This window comes from Cololabis saira, chromosome 8, assembly GCF_033807715.1.
Source record: "Cololabis saira isolate AMF1-May2022 chromosome 8, fColSai1.1, whole genome shotgun sequence".
Lineage (NCBI taxonomy): Eukaryota > Metazoa > Chordata > Actinopteri > Beloniformes > Belonidae > Cololabis > Cololabis saira.
This window is the reverse complement of record NC_084594.1, coordinates 7478225-7500090: the sequence shown is the minus strand read 5'-3', so window position 1 is coordinate 7500090 and position 21866 is coordinate 7478225. Positions and strand designations below refer to the sequence as shown.

Below are 21866 nucleotides of genomic sequence, written 5' to 3'. Positions count from 1 at the left end.
CTCTTTTTAATGACCTTTTTAGATGCATGTTAGATGCATCTAAAATTAAGATCTGGAAATTAAACGCACTAAAATTGACTGACTTAGTTGAATTTAAAACAGCACAGATAATATACAAAGCAAAGAATAATTCACTCCCCCATACAAAAACTGTTTAAGGATAGAGATGGGCAATATGAGTTAAGGGGGGAACATAATCTCAAACAACCAACAGTTAAAACAACACTTAAAAATATGTGTATTTCAGTTACAGGGGTTAAGTTGTGGAATAGCTTGCCAGATAATCTTAAACAAAGTAAAAACATCATACAGTTTAAAAATAGTTTAAAACAGACCATGATTGGTAAATACCAACAAGATTGAAGGATAAGATGCAAGAGAGAGAATTATGGAATTATGCAGGTAATAATTACTGATCTTTTTGTCCTTGTTTTAATCAGGACTATTTATTATTTATTTTTCCTTTTTTCTTTTGTTACTGGTTCTTTGTTGTTACATATATATATATTTTTTTGTGTTTGCTTCTTTTTTGGGTGGAAATGCTAGAAAGCATTTGTTATAAAAAGTGTAAATAATAATAATGTGAAGGTTAAAGGGTATGCATTTATAAGCTCAGAGCTTCAGCCTATTCCTTTTCGATCCAAATGATTACACGATATGCTGTGAATGAGTGTACCATATTGAGCACATGATCGAAATAAATAAATAAAAAATCTAATGCATATGTTATTAAATTAAATAAAACAGTAAAAGGCATTATGCAGGCAATACCCCTTTCAACCACCAGGGGGCAAGATATTTATGACATGATTTAAAAAAATATTTAGAATTAATAAAACAAACCAATACAGTATTGGTTTGTTTTATTAATTCTAAATATTTTTTTTAAATCATGTCATAAATATCTTGCCCCCTGGTGGTTGAAAGGGGTATTGCCTGCATAATGCCTTTTATGCAAACGATGCAAACAATAACGTACAAGTATTGAGAACTTGTACGTTATTGTTTGCATCGTTCTGTAATTACAGCCCCAACCACTAGGCGGCAGCGTCTGTTCTTTCGTCAACTCCCAGAATGTGACTGAGCTATGACAACAGACTAAATAAAGTAAATTTTACACGAGCTAGAGCTGGAAAAAAAGGTTGTTTTTATCAGTTATGAGCAGCTTCTTCATCTAGCCGTTTATTTATCTCCACCTTTGGTCTCCAACCAACTCAAGAGTGACCCGATGAAACTCTCTGCTCTGCTTTTACTTTGCTGTCAACCAAAAAAACATCTATAGCAGTTAAGACGTAACTTAGGAGATGAATGTTGAAAATGTTTTAGGTCTTCTTGTCGTTAAATGCACCATTACAAGCTTAAAGACTTGCAGACATCTGTGAAAACTAGCCCGTATAAGTGTGTTTGTTGTGGCACCGCGGGTCCTCAGGCCCGGTATATTATGCTCTCTCGTTCACTATATTGCCCTCCAAGAGTTAATCACTGTAATTAGTTCCCAAATGTTTATTTGGACACTTAAAGAAAAAAATTGCCAAGAAAAGAGTCATAAATTCACAGGTGAGGATTAATTTTAAGTCAGGGGTCTGGGGGAGACTCACAGTTGGTCCTGAGGAAGGATGGAGGGAAGAAACTTTCGTTCATCAGAGACGGGAAGGGAACGACGCGGACCATGTAGTCGGTGTCGAAGGTCAGGCCGCTGAACGGCTGGCTGCTCATCTTCTGCGTAGGTAAACAACATCAGATCATATCAGAGACACTGGAGACAGTTAGTAAACAAAGACTGTGACATCCTATCTGACATGAAGCTGCAGTTATTTAGAGTTAACGTCTGCGTTTTCTCCCGGGAACGCCAGAGTACCGTATTTTCCGGACTATAAGTCGCTCTGGAGTACAAGTCGCACCAGCCATAAAATGCATAATAAAGAAAGAAAAAACATATATAAGTCGCACTGGTGTATAAGTTGTATTTTTGGGGGAAATGTAGGCCTGTGTTGAAAAGATCGATTCTCCGATTTTAAATCGATTCTCATATTAATTCCTAAAAATCGATTCATATGTCTAAAGATATATTTATTTATTTATTTTTTCTCATCATTACATAACAACTTTTGTTATTTTTTTGTTTATGCCCAAAAAAGGAATATTTTGTTGGACACAAGAATAACTGGTGGCATGTTTTTGCCTTTAAATATGTTTATGGTATGAAAACATTAAAGTTTCAGTTATAATTGCATAAATTGTCTATATTTCTTTGCTTTATATACCGTCTTGGGGTTACATTTGCATAAATGTTAAGAAACCAAATTCTCATAAATGGGGAAAAATTAAAAGTAATTTAATCCGTCTCCGTTTCCTCCCTGGATCTGTTTGATAATTCTGACCCACACGATGTTTCTGAAAGCAGTTCTATCAGCATTCTGGGAGCTGATTGGTCCTTACAGCATCATTAGCTGCAATACTTGCTGTTTAATGTCAATATAATACTAGTATTAATATATTGCATAACTACAGTCATATAATTCATGCAACAGCTGAAAAAACAGTTTTATTAACAGTAACCCAAATCAATATCAGATCGAATCGAATCTTGATAATCGATTCTGAATCTTAAGAATCGGAATCGATTCTTGATATTTGAATCGATCCCCAGCCCTAGGGAAATGTATTTGATAAAATCCAACACCAAGAACAGACATGTCATTTTGAAAGGCAATTTAAAATAAAAACAAAATAGAGGCAACAACAGGCTGAATAATTGTACGGTTTGCTTACGTTACATGACACAACTGAGAACGTGGCTGGTATGTTAACATAACATATTAAGAGTTATTCAGATAACTAGAGCATAAATAACATAATAAGTTTACCAAACCATCCGTGTCACTCCAAGTAAAGGCCAATCCAATGAAATCTTCATCCTTGGAGCCACTTTTAAACAACTCCGCTAACTCCGGAAGTAGAAGATGTGGCGCTTCCTAGAACGCCCTCTTGTGGTTTAATGTGAAAATAACATGTGAAATGATAAACCGGTAATACTGTGTTAATAATTTCAAACTAAAGTCGCACCCCCGGGCAAACTATGAAAAAAGAACGCGACTTATAGTCCGGAAGATACGGTATGTGCATCCCTGCTCCACAGTGGTCATTATTTATATGATACTGACTAGTTTGGACAGAATGAGGCATGTTTTATGATGGATTCATGTCAGGAAGCCATCACTTCACAGTCAGACAGAGTTCATACCGTGTTTTTGTAGGAGAAGTTGAGCTGCCGTGGATCTTTAAGGACGAGGTGCTGACACTGTTTCCCCTCTGGATTTTTGTCCTCCAGATAGACCCGAAAGCCTTTAATGTGTTCGATTCCTGCAGAGATGCAACAGGAAGTTCAGTTTTATGTCATTTTCCCTGCCCCTCTTTCTTTCTCTCTTTCTTTCTTTTCTTCATCCCTCCTCTCCTCGTTACCTCATGTCCCCTCACCTCCGGTTACACTCTCAGTTTATTCATTTGAAATCCATTTCCTCCTTTCCTGTCCTCCTCTTCACCCCCCTCTTGCTCTACCTCCTCCTCCTCCTCCTCCTCTTTGAAAACACATCTGTCTAGTAATTACACCTTGAGATGCACCGGACATGTTTTTCCTATTAACTGTGCAGCAGAAAGTGGCAGAACAGGTTTTTCTGACTCGCGGCACATTTCCAAACGCGTCCTCTCGCTCTCAGAAATGAGGATAATTTGCATGTTGGCAAAAGCGGCAGCATTACATCAGGTGTGCCACGGCTCAGTCTGAGCTCTTCCCCCTTCCCCCGTCCTGCTAGTCTCTCTGCATGTTTTTATCTTTTTCATTGAAGCTATGTCTGATTATAAAAGGCAAGTCAACTTTTCACACGACAAGAAAAAACTTGAGTAGAAGCTCTTCTCGAGGTTTTTGAAGGTGTTTATGTTCCCTTATGAAAAGTTTATAAAACATAAACCCAGGTGAGGCAACAAAAGGCAAAACAGTAAGAGATTATCAAACGTTGAAGACGTTTCTTTCCTTATTTAAGAAAATATTAAATAGTGTTATTTCCTTCCTCCCATGACATCTCTGCTCTTCCCTCCAGGTTTTCCTCCGAGCTTTTTGTCTCCCGACGAGCATTTTAATCCCTAAACGTGACTCCTGAGGCAGAACCGAAAGCAAGAGGTCTCCTATTAATCCTCCGATAATGTTCAATCATAAAAACATGACATAGTTATGCAAGTTTGTGAGGGTCACGTGACCTGGGGAGGTCATGTGATCTCTTGTTTTTTCTTCTAAATCTAAAGCGTCTCTCTCCCAAAAGGAGCTCAAATTTGAAAACGACTAAATATTATTTATCACCTACAGAAGTTATTAAAGTCTTCTGATGGGAATTATGACACTAAGTCGGGGAGGAAAACTGAGACGTAGAAGGTTTTAGTGGATCTTTCAGCAGAAAATCCCTCAGGTTTTAGTTGTTTCATAAGCGAGGGCTGGAGTCAGAGCGGTGTAGAGTCTCGTGCACGCCCGGTTTTCCCCGTGAGCAGAAGATTTTCCACTGTTGTGAGAAAACAACGAGGGTGTCTGTCACAAAAAGGGGGTGGAGGAGGGGGGGGCTGGTTTACCTTACACCGAGAGCGAGCAAGCGCACACATGCGCACAAGCACATTCCTTCACGGTCAAATCCTGCTATTGTTGTGTGAGATGTGATCCTCCTTTTCTCCCTCTCAGAGTCTGATCAAAGCGGCGCGGCGCTGCATGATCTCAGACCTCTGAGGGGTTTTTCTAACTCTAAATCTGCAGGTACGCAGGGCGAAGGACGGACAGACTTTACCTAGAGGACTTGCAGCCCAGTGGACGACCACGGCGGCCTGGTCCTCGCAGGCCATGTGGCTGAAGGAGATGTTGGCCGCCTCGTGGATCACGTGTTTTCCTAGCGGGGAGTTTGAAGAGCAGTCTGCAGGGCGAGAGTTTAGAGAGAGTTCACACGATCAGTTATCATTTCAAAACATTTCTGCATCAACACAAATAAAAAAACAATAAAAAAAAGAAAGAAAAAACACAGAAAGAAGAGAAAAGTAAATAAGTGAATATCAACCAATTTTTTGGTTGTTTTTTTTTTTTTTTTTTTTTTTAATTTGTGTTAATGCTTTTTCCCCTAATTTTGAGTGTGTGTGTAACACTGGGAGGCATGTATGATAGATATATTGTGTTGTGGATCTGTCAGTCCTCTTGGTTTATGAACTAATAAAATCTTAAAGCAGCACAATGTAACTTTCAGCTTTTGTTGAGTTTGGCGGCTCCTTTGGACCAAAGCGGTAGTGCTTTACCAGAAAGAACTACATTTCCCATGAGCACCAGCGCGGACTGCCGGAAAACTCCTGTCCCCGTCGCTGCATTTGTTTTGATGAGAGAAGACGGGACGGACTTTCAAAACTACTTTTCTGTTTTCAGCGGTCGTTTGCGAAGAGGTAATGTATCTATTTTTGGCTAAACAATATAATATGACGATGTTGAAAATCACTAAGTTCAACTTGGTTTTATTAGTGAAGTCACCCCCGCCTCCTGTCCTGTTTCAGCGAGATAATGCGCCGCAAACTACAAACGTTTTTAAGAGGGACTTCGTCATAAATTAGTAGTCCAACATACTTACTGACAAAATAAAAAAATACTTTATAACCTGTGAATAACTGAATGCCCATTGCTTATATCTTGCAGATCAGCCCTGCACAATTTTACAGTTCTCATGAAAAATACTAGAACCCAAGACGAATCCCCTGTATGTGAAAACATTCTAATTTTGATTCTTATTCAACATAGAACTCTACATTTACATTTGTATAATAACAATTCTGTCTCTCTTGTCGGACATCCCTCCTCGTCTTTCAGCTCACGCCAGCGAGTGAACGCCGGGCCAATGTTTATTCTTGTCCGGGCATTTTTTATTTTTTATTTTATTTATTTTTGTCCGGTCATTTAGCTTGTTACTCTCCCACTTTCTTTTTTCCGCCTCCTCCGATAAAACTTTTATTTCCACGCACCGCCCAGCTTTCGTCTCAACTACGAATCGGGAAAGAGGGGGAAGTGACGTATGCTGTAAAGCAGTCAAAGCCGTAAAAATGTGTAGTTTTTTAGTGTGGAAGGGTTCCTACCATGCTCCTCAAAGTTACATAGTGCCAGTGAAGGCGATACAGACCCCTCAGACCATGACAGAGGTTCATTAAACCTGTTGGAAGTTGATGTACCATCACAATGACTCTGGAAATATCATATTAAGGTGGACAAGTTACATAGTGCTGCTTTAATATAAAAAAAAAAACTTCTGCATCCATTAATGAGGTAATTCTGTTCTGAACGGCTCAAATTGATCCAGAAAAAATCCAAAACACAGATAACTTCTGGATCACTTTCCTGAAGTCAACAGGAATCCCTGCAGTTCAGGTCCGGTTAGTTTCCTCGTAGACAATAAGAGGTGACAGACAGGTGCACATGAAAGTCTGCACAAAAGCCTGTGTAAGAAAATATCTGGCGCTGCAGTAAAAGGCCAGAAAAAAGGTGCTCGTCTTTGAATTCCTTTGTAATGATACCACAGCTTTTGTTCAGAGTTTTAGTTCTGCATTGTGGAAACGGCCTCTTGGGTTCGAGCCTCTGGGCGGGAGCTTCCCAGGAGATGAGATAATACAGATAATACATCGTTATGCAGCGAGTATTAATCTGCAATCAGGGCTAAAGGCAGATTCCGATCAGTCTGATCCAGGGTTATAATAGTTTTGATTTTCATCATTTTAGTTTAGTTTTATATCATTTTGACTTTTTCTCCTTCAATTCAGTTAGTTTGAATTAGTTTTTAGTGTGGGTTTGCTAGTTTTTATTAGTTTTTATATTTTCAAAAATGCTTAGTTTTAGTTTAGTTTTTATTTGTTTTAGTTTTAGTTTTGACGTCACGGGCCGTGAGGCGTTCAGGTGCCGTAGCTGCCAGTTGGAGATAAACGGCCAGAGCAGAATAAATTGATCATACCAAGAGGCTTATATTGACAGGGACGAAAACGGAGGAAATTATATCTATAATTTCAGTTCGTTTTAGTTAGTTTTCAAAACATGCAATATAATTTCAGTTAGTTATCGTTTTTGTCTTTTAATTTTTGTTTTTATTTAGTTCAGTTAACAAAATTGTTTTTTCAATTTTAGTTTTCGTTATTTTGTTCGTTTTCGTGAACGATAATAACTCTGGTCTGATCAGACTCCAAATCATCGATAGGTAATAAACCAAACTTTCATTCTCTCAGGATTCAGTCTCTCCACCGTCCATCACGTTGAAGACGGAGATGGAGGGGAAGAGGCGGATGAGGGGGCAGCCAGCCGTGAAGAGAGAGGGATTGGAGGAGAGGCGCCGAAAGAAAAGGGGGCGTGAGCTCAGACACGACTGACTGCTCCCCTTTCCTCCTGCCAACCATCTATTGATGGAGGTGAGGATGAGGGTGAGGAGGAAGAAGAAGAGGAGCTCCTGAAAAGGATGCAGCTGACTGAGAGGAGGCTCCTCTTCCTCTCGCCTCCTCGTCCCGCTCAGAGCGGGGTCATGTTCAGGGCTAAAGAGGAAGGTCACAGCTGGCTGCTCCTCTTCCTCCTCCTACATCCTCTATAGGACGCAGGAAGGAAGCCAAGCGGCTCTTTTCTCCTCTCCTTTTTTTTAATTTTATGAATTTATTACCGAGAGAAAGCAGCGGTTATGACAAAAAAAAAGGAGGGAATAAATGAGGGCCAAAGTTCACGGATGGAAACGGGAAAAGATCCGTTTTCCTTTGTTGGGTTTTCACCGTTTTTCCTTCGCGGGAGGTTCAGGACTTCCCAGGAATCAGTGAAGTAAGAGGACGCTTCAGGAAACCACGGCCAACTGCTGGTCGTCATGGCGACATTTCACCTCCGTTCATATAAGAACTGATGGTTTAAGCCTTGTACGGTCTTCAGGTCAAAATGACCTCATTCTCCTGTCCTTCTTTCCTCCTGTTCTCTCCTTCCTTCTTCCTTCCTCTTTTCTCCCTTCTTTACTCCTTTCCTTCTTTACTCCTTTCCTCCCTTCCTTCCTTCTTTTCTCCCCTCGTACATTCTTTCCTTCCTTCCTCCCTCCCTTCTTTCCTTCCTTCCTTCTTTTCTCCCTTCCTCCCTTCCTTCTTTCCTCCCTCCCTTCTTTCCTCCCTTCCTTCTTTTCTCCCTTCCTTCCTTCTTTCTTTCCTCCCTTCCTTCTTTTCTCCCTTCCTTCCTTCCTTCTTTTCTCCCTTCCTTCCTTCCTTTCCTCCCTTCCTTCCTTCTTTCTTTCCTCTCTCCCTTCCTTCTTTTCTCCATTCCTTCCTTCTTTCCTCCATTCCTTCCTTCCTTCTTTTCTCCCTTCCTCCCTTCCTTCTTTTCTCCCTTCCTCCCTTCCTTCTTTTCTCCCTTCCTCCCTTCCTTCTTTTCTCCCTTCCTCCCTTCCTTCCTTCCTAATTTTATCCATTCCTTCCTTCCTTCCTCCCTTCTTTTTTCCCTTCTTTCCTTCTTTTCTCCCTTCCTTCCTTCTTTTTCCCTCCCTTCCATCCTTCCTTCTTTCCTCCCTTCCTTCCTTCTTTCCTCCCTTCTTTTCTCCCTTCCTTCCTTCTTTTCTCCTGTCCTTCCTTCCTTCCTTCCTTCCTTGTTTTCTCCCTTCCTTCCTTCTTTTCTCCTGTCCTTCCTTCCTTCCTTCCTTCCTTCTTTTCTCCTGTCCTTCCTTCCTTCCTTCCTTCCTTCCTTGTTTTCTCCCTTCCTTCCTTCTTTTCTCCCATCCTTCCTTCTTTCCTCCCTTCTTTCCTTCCTCCTTCCTTGACCCAAAGACAGCACAAGGGTTAACTAAAGTGTATACTGGACCTCAACAGGTGAGAGACACAATTCAGAGAAAATTTTATATAAAAATGTGTCACAGGCAGCATGAAATAATTAAATTGAATAAAATAAATAAAATTAACGTGCAAAGTCAGTGACCGATAACTTTCCTGCAGAGACCTTTAATTCCCACATTAAGACCATTAAATACGGGGTATAAAGGAAATGAGCCCAATATAATCCGTTTCTATGGTAACGCAGGATCACGTCATCCAATTAATAGATTCGAGGCAACAATCTCGACAGAATATATGAATTTGCTGACAATAGATTAGAAAAAAATACAAATTATGAACAGACGCCGTCAGCCGCTTAAGTTTTTGCTCGTCACCCGTCATCAATAACCGAGCGGAGGTCAAAGGTCACGCTGCTTTATAATCCCCGGGATGTCAATGCCGAGAGGAAGCCTGATTCTCCTCCATCATCCTTCATCCCGCTGGAGGAGAGGAATCACTGAGGTGTATCACCCCTCGACTCCCCTTCCTCCCACAACACACACACACACACACACACACACACACACACACACACACACACACACACACACACACACACACACACACACACACACACACACACACACACACACACACACACACACACACACACACACACACACACACCAATTGTGATGCAAACATGCTCCAGCGCTTAACTTTAGCTTAAAAAGTGTGCAGGTTTTCATCTCTGGTCCTCTGAAAGAGGACGCATCTGCACTTCAAAGTCACGTGACCTCTTGACACCAACCATCCCCCTCCGAATCATCAATGACATAATGTGTAAAAAGATTAGATAAAATAAAATAAAATCACCTCTACAGAGAAAAAGGAGTCACCAGAACACCTTTGAAGCGAAACAAGCGTCCATCTGAGTATTTATCGTAACTTTTTCAGCATTTTGAGAACAAGTGAAGCCAGGAAGTGATAAGTTCACCTTTACATGAACACCTGGAACCGACCAACGAGGGAAACTCAAAATATGATCAAAATTGTATTAAAATTCATTTTTTAAAACCTATAAAATAACAATAACAAGTTTTTTTTTTAAATTCATCAATAACTTTTGAGAGGAAAGCATTTCATAACATGTTTTCAGACTTAAAAGGTGGGATGAGGAACACGCACACACACACACACACACACACACAAAATGGGGGATCTCAAAGCGCTTCCTCGCTCATGGTCACGGACAAAAGCAGGAGACAGGGATTGGCCACGGCTCAGGAACTTGACTTTAAGAGCGAAAAGAACAAAAGAAGAAGAGTCAAAGGATGTTGGAGGAGGACGAGGGGGACATGGTGGTGCAAAAGCAGGAGGGGGGGCAGATTTTCATGCTGGGGCAGCAAATAAAATTCATCCTGAGCTCTAATTGATTCATGCGATAAGTTTGGTTTGGACAAGCGTAAAATTATCAGATGGAGTTAGTTTAGTAAAATAAAAGTCAGGGGAGTTCAACTACAATCTTTTACAGACTTCTGAGCTCAGATTGAACACATCCATCAGGAGCCCTGATGGTCTTTGATGGGACAGAAGTGATGCAGGTCGTGCACAAAAGAGGCAGCCGTGTGGAACCCAGTGTTTGATAATAAAAAAAAAAAAGTCTCAAATCATTTAACCTTTGAAACACGAGTGCAACAACAAATGCTTAGCAGAATTTAAAAAAAACATACAGAAATGGACAATTTTCCATAAAAAACATGAAAAAGTAGATATAAAAATTAAGAAAAGAAACAAAAGAGCAAAATCTGTGAATCCATCTTCCAACAAGGGAAGTCTCTTTTCATGGGAAAAGATCCTGAAAGCTGGACCTCCCATCCCGCACTTGGACTCGTCAGGGTGTGTGTAAACCACGAGATGTTTGAGATAAGACTGGGCAAGGCCACCTAGAGCTTCATATATCCCCGACGTAAAGGGGCTAGAACAAAGATGTGGTTTCCCTTGGCAAGGTTCAGCCTTGTGAAAGGATGCTCCTGATTTTCAAACCATCACTCAAATGAAACTTGTATATCAGAGCAAATTAATCATTAGATGATATGAGAATAGCGGTAGAAAAGAAAGTCATGACTGATTTTACCCAAGGGAAGCTTAGATTTGTGCAAAAACTCAAATATCAAAAAGGAAAAACCTGTAATTGAAACGACTTTTAATTTGAAAATCTCCCAAATATCACAACAACCTTTTTACACTTTCACAAGATGGTTTTTTAAGGCGATTCGAGAACCAAGGCCCAGTCCCAATACACCCCATAGCCCTACTTTTCAGCCCTACCCCTAAATTTTGTGCGTTCCCGTGAGGGTAGTGGTGTCCCAATTCCTCTTTGCATCTAGTGGTAGTGGCCAAAACGAGGGCTAGTGTGTATGAATCTAGCCCTTCACAGCGAGGGATTTCAGATGCTGACTCGCTGACCGAGGGCCTGAGAAAATTTCCCAGAATGCTTTACGTCATCATTTGCAGACTGAATAAAAAAAAAAACATGGTGGACATTTCTTATTTTTTAGTGAATAAAATCAATATTTTGAGTTAGTTTCTGCATAAAAATGCGTTTTGATTACATTTCTAGCTAGAAATATATATTTTACTTTCATAATATTCACTCAGTGAATGTACATTATCACTCGCTTGCCCGTTGTTGCGTTGTATCTTCAGATGTCGTCAGAATAAAGGCTGATTTATGGTTACGCGTTACACCAACGCAGAGCCTACGGCGTAGGTTACGCGGCGACGCACACCATACTACGCAGTAGGCTCTGCGTCGATTTAACACGGAACCATAAATTGCCGGCGATCCTCTCATCTCCGAAAACAATCAAATTTCTTAACAGACGTTATTTGGATAAACTGAGCCCAGGTTGGGGATCTTAACGGTTACTTTCACGCCTGAAAAAATAATAAAACTTAATAAAGTGGCATATTAACAGCGCTACAGCGGAAATTAAAACAGCTTTTAGCTCTCGGCTTCCTGATATGGTGTGACGTTTGTGCAAACGTAACTACGCAGTCGCTTACGTACCCAAACGTAAACCACGCAGTGACGTAGCAAGTGGTGTCCCAATCCCTAGGGAAGATTACAAGGGCCCTACGGTTTGCGGCTTCATTTTTAGGGCTAGTGGTAGTGAGTAGGGGGTGTATTGGGATTGGCCCCAAGTTTCGTCGGGAACGACGAGACTACACCATTGATATGAACAAACTGAACACCATGAGGTTATTTAGACTCCGGTTAGGTGATGCAGCAGAACCGAGGTCATCTGCATCTCTAACTACAGCAGACGGTACAAAGAGGAAGAGTTTATGCTGATTCACGGGGAAACTCACTGTCAGATCTGAAGGTGACGGCAAGCCTGCGACCTCCATCCGACTGGACCTGAGAGAGAGAAAGAGAAAGAGGGAGAGAGACTTTAAATCATTTTTTTGTTTTATTCATAGCTTAGATTATCTTAACCTGAAATGGTTCCAGTATGACGTGAACCCTCGTTCGGAGGAAACAGAGAGATGAAAGTCCCGTAAACATCAGTGCTCTTCAAGGCTTCACTCAGCTAACGATTATTATCAATGTTCAATGTTGTTTAAACCCTAAATCTGGTGGATGGAATCAGCCGGAAGCAACAAAAACACTAAATTCATACACATGTTTGCATAATTAGGGCTGCAGTCTTTTGACTGACAGCTGCTACAGCCTTGATTTTGAGACTCCTAAATGTTGACCAAACAGAAAACGAGAGCGTCCAGAGCAGAATGGAGAACTAGCAGAGGTCCACTGGATCCTGCAGGCATTCGGTGCAACTATGAGCCCTAAAGGTGACGTCACAGGGGTGTTTGTCCAGCTCTTCTTATACACACGGGGGCAAAAAAGTATTTAGTCAGACACCAGTTGTGCAAGTTCTCAACTTAAAAAGATGAGAGTGATCTGTAATTTTCATCACAGGTATTTCTCAACTATGAGAGACAAAATGAAAAAAAGAAAAATCCAGAAAATCATTGTGTGATTTAAAAAAAATGTATTTGCAAATAGTGGACAATAAGTATTTGGTCAATAACAAAAGTTCTTCTCAATTCTTTGTTGGCAATGACAGAGGTCAAACGTTTTCTGTAAGTCTTCACAAGGTCTTCACACACTGTTGCTGGTATTTTGGCCCATTCCTCCATGCAGATCTCCTCTAGAGCAGTGATGTTTTGGGTGTCTTTTATACTGATAAGTTAAAACAGGTACCATTAATACAGGTAACCAGTGGAGAGGTGTCAAGTAACGAAGTACAAATACTTTGTTTCCTTACTTAAGTAGAAATTTTGGTTATCTATACTTCACTGGAGTAATTATTTTTCAGACGACTTTTTACTTTTACTCCTTACATTTTCACACAATTATCTGTACTTTTTACTCCTTACATTTTAAAAACAGCCTCGTTACTCTATTTCATTTCGGCCTTTAACAAAAACTATCCAGTTAAATTGCTCCATCCGGATAGAGTGAATTTGGTTGTGGTTGTTTCAGATGTTCTTGTCCAGTTTTGTTCTTACATCCGTTCCCTCAGATTCCTGCAACTAAACTTGGATGTACATTCCAATAAAGGTTAGGATAAATGATAACATGCCTCTGAAGTTTGACTTTTTGCACCATTACAATACTTATAGGCAACTAATCATCATATCTCCTGCTCTCTGAAACACATGTTAATGCTCAATAGTACACATATATGCTTCTTTAATATATTTGCATTATACTAAGATGCATTCATTTTCAATGGCTTTTGTCCTTAATGGCTTTTTTCCCCCTTACATTACTTTTACTTTTATACTTTAAGTAGTTTTGAAACCAGTACTTTTATACTTTTACTTGAGTAAAAAACTTGAGTTGATACTTCAACTTCTACAGGAGTATTTTTAAACTCTAGTATCTATACTTCTACCTGAGTAATGAATGTGAATACTTTTGACACCTCTGTGGAGGACAGAGGAGCCTCTTACAGAAGAAGCTACAGCTCTGCGAAAGCCAGAAATCTTGCTTGTTTGTAGGTGACCAAATACTTATTTTACAGAGGAATTTACCAATTAATTCAGTAAAGATCCTACAATGTGATTTCCTCGATTCATTTAACTCTCATAGTTGAAGTGAACCTATGATGAAATTTACAGGCCTCTCTCATCGTTTTAAGTGGGAGAACTTGCACAATTGGTGGATGAATAAATACTTTTTTGCCCCACTGTAGTCCATGCAGCCCTGCCGGAGGAACACGACTGTCACAAAGGCGATTCATTGGTCTGCAAAAGTCCTCCTGAGAGGACGTGAAAGGGCCTCAGCGCGCAGCAGAGCCAGAGGTGTGCACGCCTGGAAGCGCTCCACACATCTGCACTTTAAAACACGATGACCTCATGACATCAGGACGAATGGCTGCTCTGTTCACTCGTACGATGGTCCGTACGCCCACTTAACTAAACGAACCAGTAAAGGACAGAGGAATAAAGCGATACATCACGACATCGAGATTTTGGAGAAAAAAAAACCCCTACATTTTGGTGAAAATCCACAAGAGCCATACTGAAACTCTGAGCTGGCCTTCGTGCAGTGGTGGAAATACTCCAGGAGAAAACATCTTGATTTAATAAATGTAGAGTAAAAGCCAATCAGAGGGATGTAACTCACAAAAAAGCAAAGAGTAGGAAGACAGAATTGATCTTTTAATACAAAAGGACAGCAGGTAAAGTTAGATCGATGCAAGCTGAGACTGCATCCATGTTCACGTGCTTTTATTTTGAAAAGTAAAACCACCATCATCAAAAACCGAAATAGTCTGACTCATTTTTGGTTAAAAAGCTGAAAACTGGTGTAAATGCAGATTTGTTTGCCTAAGATAAGCTGAAGTCAGGGCATCATTTACCCAGAATCCTCTTCTTTGTCTGCATCCACAAAGACTCGTGTGAGCCTTAATTCTGCAGGGTCTTAATAGTTTTACAGGCTTCACTTTGTTTTCATGTTGCCTTAAATGCACACACACACACACATACATACACACACACACATTCAGACTTGTTACAGAGGTGTGAGACTGTGGTCACACGCAAAAACCGCACATTTACACCTGAAACCAATCAGACAGACACCCAGCTGTGTGCATGTATGCTACAGGAGGGGTTCCATGCTTATTAGCAGCCACTGTACCCCAACAACCCATCCATGCAAACATGTAGGCATATGTTGTTAATTATGCACTTGAGAAGTCTTGCACCGGTGCACCGCATTCTCCAGCCTTTAACACAAACACTAAAACAGACCCTAAAACCAACTCTTAACCATCAAACAGCCTTTTGAAGAAGCGCTGACAAAAAAAAGAAAGAAAAAGAAATCGCGTTCAAAACCCTCCTGGAAAAACCTAAACCTACCCACGCAGTTTCTTCTCGTGCTCCTTTTCGGCACGTAATCGCCTTCAGTTTGCCTGCACCGTTGACCTTTGACATTTAGGGGTTTGCATTCTGCCGTGGGCTCAGATGTCCCGCTGGCAGCATTGAACCGCACGGCTAATTAAAATCAAGGGAGCTTATTCACTCACGGCACAAAAAAAGCAAACTTCCTGATTTCTTGTATTGAGAGACGACCCCCCCACTTCTGCTACAACCTCTTTAAAAACGTGGTGAGGAAAAAAGTATGTGGTTGAATGCTAAGGACATGCACAAAAAAAAAAAGGTATTAAACACATTATGTTTGTCTAAAGCTCCAAAAATAAAATGCTTCAGATAAGATCATGAAACCTAACCTTGCACAAACATGCAGGACTGATCAGAATAACGCACGAAAGAAGCTGTGCACGGCCATGATATAATAATAAGTGTCTTATTTAGTTTTTCTTTACAATCACACCATCAAAGGCCAGATTCATCAAGGTATTTGTCGTCCACCGAGCGCACGAAAGCCTCCAAATAATCCAATAAAACTCCCCTCCTGAGGCAGTTCTTAATAAACTTAAGTATAGAGAAAACGAGAGCTTTTTTGTTGCCATTCCTTGAGATGAAAGATGAAAGGGCACACTACAGGGCACCGTAACTAAAAGAAGAAGTAGTTTTACAAAATGCCACTCAACTTTACAACTAACACATTTATGTTGAAACGCTTTCTGGGTTGATTCATCTACAAAAACAGCTCGTGTCTTTTATTTTGGGTGCCTGAAATATAATCAAGCACCACTTTTTTCTACGGTAAGTTCACCGTCCAGGTCTGAGTCTTTGGTCTCCTCCTCGCTAGGGCTGGGCGATATGGACCAAAAGTCATATCTCGATATTTTCTAGCTGAATGGCGATACTTGATATATATCGATATTTTTTCTGTGCCATAATTGGAGTTTCCCCCAAAGCATTATAGCATAGCATCTCTGTTAGCTTCATTTGACTCTCCACTCCGCGCTGAGTCACCTGGAGAAACAGGGGAGCTACGTCAGGATGCTCTTCGTTGACTTCAGCTCAGCCTTCAACACCATAATACCGGACATTCTAATCCCCAAGCTATCCACCCTGGGGATCCCACCACCCACCTGCTCCTGGATTAAGGACTTTTTGGTGAACCGACCCCAGCGCGTGAAGCTCGGTCCTCACCTCTCCTCCCCCCGCACTCTCAGCACTGGCTCTCCTCAGGGCTGTGTGCTGAGCCCACTTCTGTACTCGCTCTACACTTCGGACTGCAGCCCCGCCCACCCAGAGAATGTCATTGTCAAGTTTGCTGATGACACAACGGTGGTGGGGCTGATCACAGGGGGAAACGAGGCGGCCTACAGAGATGAGGTCCTTAAACTTGGTGAGTGGTGTGCACTGAACAACCTGGCACTGAACACCACCAAAACCAAGGAGCTCATCCTGGATTTCAGGCGGAATCGCGCCGCCCCCGTCCCCCTGCACATCAACGGCGAATGTGTGGAGCAAGTGCAGTCCTTCAAGTTCCTGGGCGTCCACATCACTGCAGACCTCTCCTGGTCTGTCAACACCACTGCACTGGTGAAGAAGGCTCAGCAGCGGCTGCACTTCCTGAGGGTGCTCAGGAAGGTGAACTTGAACACGCAGCTGCTGGTGGCCTTCTACCGCTCGACCATAGAAAGCCTGCTGACCCACGCCGTGACAGTGTGGCACTCCAGCTGCACGGAAGCAGACAGGAAGAGGCTGCAGAGGGTAGCAAACACAGCACGGAAGATCATCGGCTGCCCTCTGCCCTCTCTGCCCTCCCTGTCTGACATCTACAGCTCCCGCTGCCTCAACAGGGCAAGGAACATTTTAAAGGACAACACCCACCCCGGTTTCCACCTTTTTGACCTGTTGCCCTCTGGGAGGCGCTTCAGGTCCTTACGATCCCGAACCAACAGACTCAGGGACAGCTTCTTCCCCAAAGCTGTGAACTTTTTGAACTCTTAAGCTACCTCACACTGTGCAATATTTCCTATTTCCTGTCCATAATGTCTATATATATTTAATGTGCAATACTCTTCCATCCTTTCAGTGCAATATTCTTCCACCCACCCAAGTGCAATATTCCCCCACCCATTCATTCATGTACATTTTTATTTTATTTTATTCTCCCATTCACTCTTTCCTTATAGTGTATATATATATATTTATGTTTACTTTTTTTGTTCATTTTTGTTGTGTACAGTCTACTTGTTTATATAGTTTATATAGTCTTTTTGTTTTGCACTTTGACGGAGCTGCTGCCTAATTCCATTGTAGAAATATAATGATAATAAAGGCTTTCTATTTCTATCTATTTCTATTTTTTCTGAGGCAAACCCTTAAAAAAACAGTCAGTTTTAATACAAAGCCTCGTGCCAAATGTCACACAGGTTCCTTTATTAACAGAGGTCTGCACAATATCAAAATGTATAAAACAAATGAAATAAAAATAAACTGCCAGCATATATAGAATAAAAATGCTTCTTGAATAAAATAAAACAAATATCCCTTTCCTGCATAACAATTAAATTAAAATACACTGTACAATTAATACAATGTAGACAGTAACAGGCAGACTTTTCCACTGAGGTTGACAGTTGTGCAAATAACAAAACATTTGTGCAAATCTCAAATAAAACATTCAATTCGTCACAAAATAAGCTATATCAAAATCATTAAAAAAAAAAATAAAATTAAATAATCGATATAAACGATAACTCGTACATTTGAAAATATATCGATATATATTAAAATCTCGATATATCGCCCAGCCCTACTCCTCGCGTTACTCGTCTATCTACTGTGGCTTTGCAAGATTTGAGCAATGCTGCCAGACTAGTGGTGTATTCAGTGAATAAATCTGGTATTTCTGCACGTTTTACACCCTCAGCCAAAAGAGTTGTTTTCTCAGCTTCCTTATTTCCCATAATGTTTTATTATTCACCATCTGCTGCCCCCGCTGTAATGTTTTACATCTTTCCACCATCTCCATATCCGATTCTATTAGACGTCTTTATTAAAGAATATTTTAGACTTCAGCATTGACAATTAAAAATAAGAGGAAGAAAGAAATGTGTCCCGAAAGGAGCCTGGTGGTTGATCCATCACTGGTTCTGGCAGATGCATGTCGTCTTGGACTGTTTTATTGTTTATTTTCTTGCACAAATCATGAGATAGATGGCAAAAAAATGTGTTTCCACAGAAAGCCTAGCAGAGAAAGGGCAAGCGTTTCTCTTTCTGTAACAGCTTCTGGTCATAAAGTCACAAAACCTCCAGCTGCTGAACCACTTAAGAGCTGGTGTATATCCTCCCTCCTCACGGTTCGGTTATTAAAAAAGAAAAAGAGAGAGAGAGAGACATCAAATGTTTTTGCCAGCAACGTGACAACGAAGCCAGGTTTTTCCGGCCGAAGCCTCCGTGGCCTGAAGCCCCCTCTGGGGCGACGAGGTGGCCTCATTCAAATGGATGAGGGGTCCTGTTTGTTATGCTGTTGTCCGTCGTAACCCAGCGTTTGTCGAACAGACAAACAAAGTCCGAGGCCTCTTCTCCCCCACACCAATTATCGGTTTCCTGAAGACTGATAATGCCCAACTACTTCCCTTCCTGGCTAAATTGGTGGGTGGAGGTGAGAGAAAGCAGAGTCTGAACCCTTCCCTTAAGTATCGCTGAAAAGGCTGATACTCATAAAATAACCACTGAGGATAAAATAAGTAAAGAAGAGTGATATAAAAGGCAAATCACAATTATTTAAAAAAGGTAAATGAACTGCAGAGCAGCTGTTTAAAATCTAACGTGGGAAATGTCGCAGGTTTAACTCTGTTACAACTCACTTCCCAAATATGGAAATGAAGTCCACAATAAAACCATAAACACCGAATACAAAACCTCAAACATCTGAGAAAAAAAAGAACAAACTTCCCTCGGGAATCCCCCCTGAAACTCACTCGCACAGACTCAAAATCAGTTCCTGTAGTAATCAGACAGTTAATTGCAGGCTGAGTTGGCTGAAACGGCAATTAATCAGAGCAAAAGAGGGGAAAAAAACAGAGGGAGAGGGAGGGTGGGGGGGGGCGTGAGAGAGAGGGACTGGAGGATGCAGACGGACGGTAATCACACAGCCCGCAGGGGAAAAGAGAAGGGAAGAAAGGTGGAAAGAGGAGAAGGAGGCATCTGATTAAACAGGAACTCTTTCAATTGGAGCTTTCAAGGTTCGCGGAGCAGATTTTCTGCCCTCCTCCGTTCTGTTTGGAGACGCCGGACCAGTTCCAGATGTTGGGACAAACTCCCAGCTGACCTTTAATCAACACGCTGCCCCAAACATGGAGGTACAAACAGCGAGGGGACGCTGGGGAGGCAGGAAAAGGCCGGGAGTAATGGATGTGCAGCTCAGAATACCCAACACGAAACAGGAGTTATGGTCGCGTTCCTGCACTGATCGATGGCCCGATGTTAAATAATGGTTTTCTAACTGCGTTGTTTCATGAAAGGTCATTACAGCGACTACACGCGATGCTGCAGACCTGCTCGGGTTCATTTATTCTCACGTTACTGGGGATCCTGTTGAGAAACTTAAACATCAGTAACTTTACATTAAAGTTGCTTTCGTCAACGAAAATTATGACTAAATATCGTCGTCAACGAACCTTTATCACCTGAGGAAAACGAGATGAGACGCAACAAAAATGCTGGTCATGTGACGATAACGATGATTAAATATATAATGCAATATCGTAGAGGAATAAAAACGAGACTAAAATGTAGATTACGAAATAAAAACTCTGCTAAAATGTGTCTTTATTTTGCTGGGAGAAGAAGAAGAGACGATCTTTAGATAAACTTTCCTACATAGACGTGGAAAAGAAAACGCAATGTGTGGTCGAAAAAGAAAAAGACAGGGAGAAATGCGGAAAAATAAATATGTTGTAAACTCAAATTAGAGTCTTCTGTATCTGGAATGAATGTATTCTTGAGTCTATAAGGTAACAATAACATGATAAAAAGATAACCTTGTTTGGATTGCAAAATGGATTTGGCTAAACACAATCTTTGACTAAAATAAGACTAAAATCTCAGATTTTAAGTCGACTGAAACTTGACACGACTAAAAGGAGTATGAACGTGACTAAAACTAATAAAAACTCAAATGATAGCTTGACCCAAAGACTAGACTAAAACTAGAATTGGAACAGGCTGATACTAGTTTAAATGCCCTAACAGAAAGTCAGAATTGTTGCATTAATCCAACCGATATTTAAGTTTTAGTCGAACCGAATTGAAGCTCTTGAGATTGAGCTGTTAGTGCCAGATGACGCGTCCTAATCCAAGTTATTCCAGCATGTGTACCAACCCACGCTTAGCCGAGCTACTGACCGCCCCGGGACCCCCCGTTCAGGAAATGACGACGCAGCGGAAATAACAACAGTAACGGCATCACAACAACACGTAACAGAAGGAGAGGGAGACTTTGCTGCATCTTACCTGCAACATGATCAGCTTAGTATGTACCACATTTACATTTACAGAGCCTCTGCATCGTTAGTGTCCATATTACTGCATGTTGTTGTCCACCTTCGCTCTTGTTTACTAATTGTACTGGAAGAATGTTGAATTTCAATCATCCGACTCAGACTGGACTACCGTCAAGTAACCAGGAGTCTTGAAAAGGCCTTGTGGAAACGACGCGTCTAAGATGTTAGATAGCAGCAGGCTGCAGCAGCCAAGTGACGTCTGACCAACTCATCACCTCAGACTTGATCAAATGATGTAAAAAGGAACGATACAGGAAATCGTTCCTACCGACTGCAATTTAACTCTATAACTCGTCCACCTCAGTCAGAGTCACGATCATCACACACCTGGACTGAATCTGCCCATCACTTTACACTCTGACTCAGCACCGTACCCATCTATTTATCTATCTTGTGTTTTTTCAAGTGTCCTTTCTTTTATACCTCAGTTTTGTCTTCTTTTTTTATTCTATTGTATAGGGCTGGGCGATTTTGGACAAAAATAAAATCCAGATTTTCTTCTCTGAAAACCCGATTTTCGATTTCGATTTTTTTGGTAAAACTATAAAAGACAATGGTATAAATTGTTTCAAATATTTTATCTTTATTTTTAAAGAAAAATAGCAAACAAATTTCCCTATTGGGAATGAAGTGCAATTGAAAGATACTGTAAATCCTCCTTGAGTTTAGTAAAGTGACAACATTTACAATTTTCTTGACCAAACAAAGATGACTAGATGAGCTCTGTCTGTAATGCAGCCAGCTGCAAAAAAGGAAAATCGATTTTCCTTTTTTTAACATCGTCTTGATTAATAAAGACGATTTAGATTTAAAATCGATTAATCGCACAGCCCTACTATTGTATTTATACCGGACTGCTATGACAGCAAAATGTCCCCTTGGGGATGAATAAAGTCATCTATCTATCTATCTATCTATAAGCAGTTATGTGCCGCTGGATGGAAATATTCTTGCGTTCATGCAAAAGCCTGCAAGCTAAAAACTTAACGGGTCTGTTAGTGCTCATAATGTCCTCCTATACTTACAAACAACCATATG

The 21866-nt window shown here is 40.9% G+C and overlaps 1 protein-coding gene across 1 annotated transcript in view; it reads right to left on the bottom strand.

Annotated features, from left to right (window-relative positions):
- LOC133449257 (interleukin-17 receptor D-like) overlaps positions 1-21866 on the bottom strand; it is a 49333-nt gene that overhangs the window by 21845 nt on the left and 5622 nt on the right. The window contains exons 2-5 of the mRNA XM_061728389.1: positions 12193-12241; positions 4827-4949; positions 3245-3363; positions 1599-1719 (exon numbers count right to left, since the gene is read on the bottom strand). Coding sequence (XP_061584373.1) covers positions 1599-1719; positions 3245-3363; positions 4827-4949; positions 12193-12241 — 412 coding nt within the window. The remainder of the gene's footprint in view (positions 1-1598; positions 1720-3244; positions 3364-4826; positions 4950-12192; positions 12242-21866) is intronic.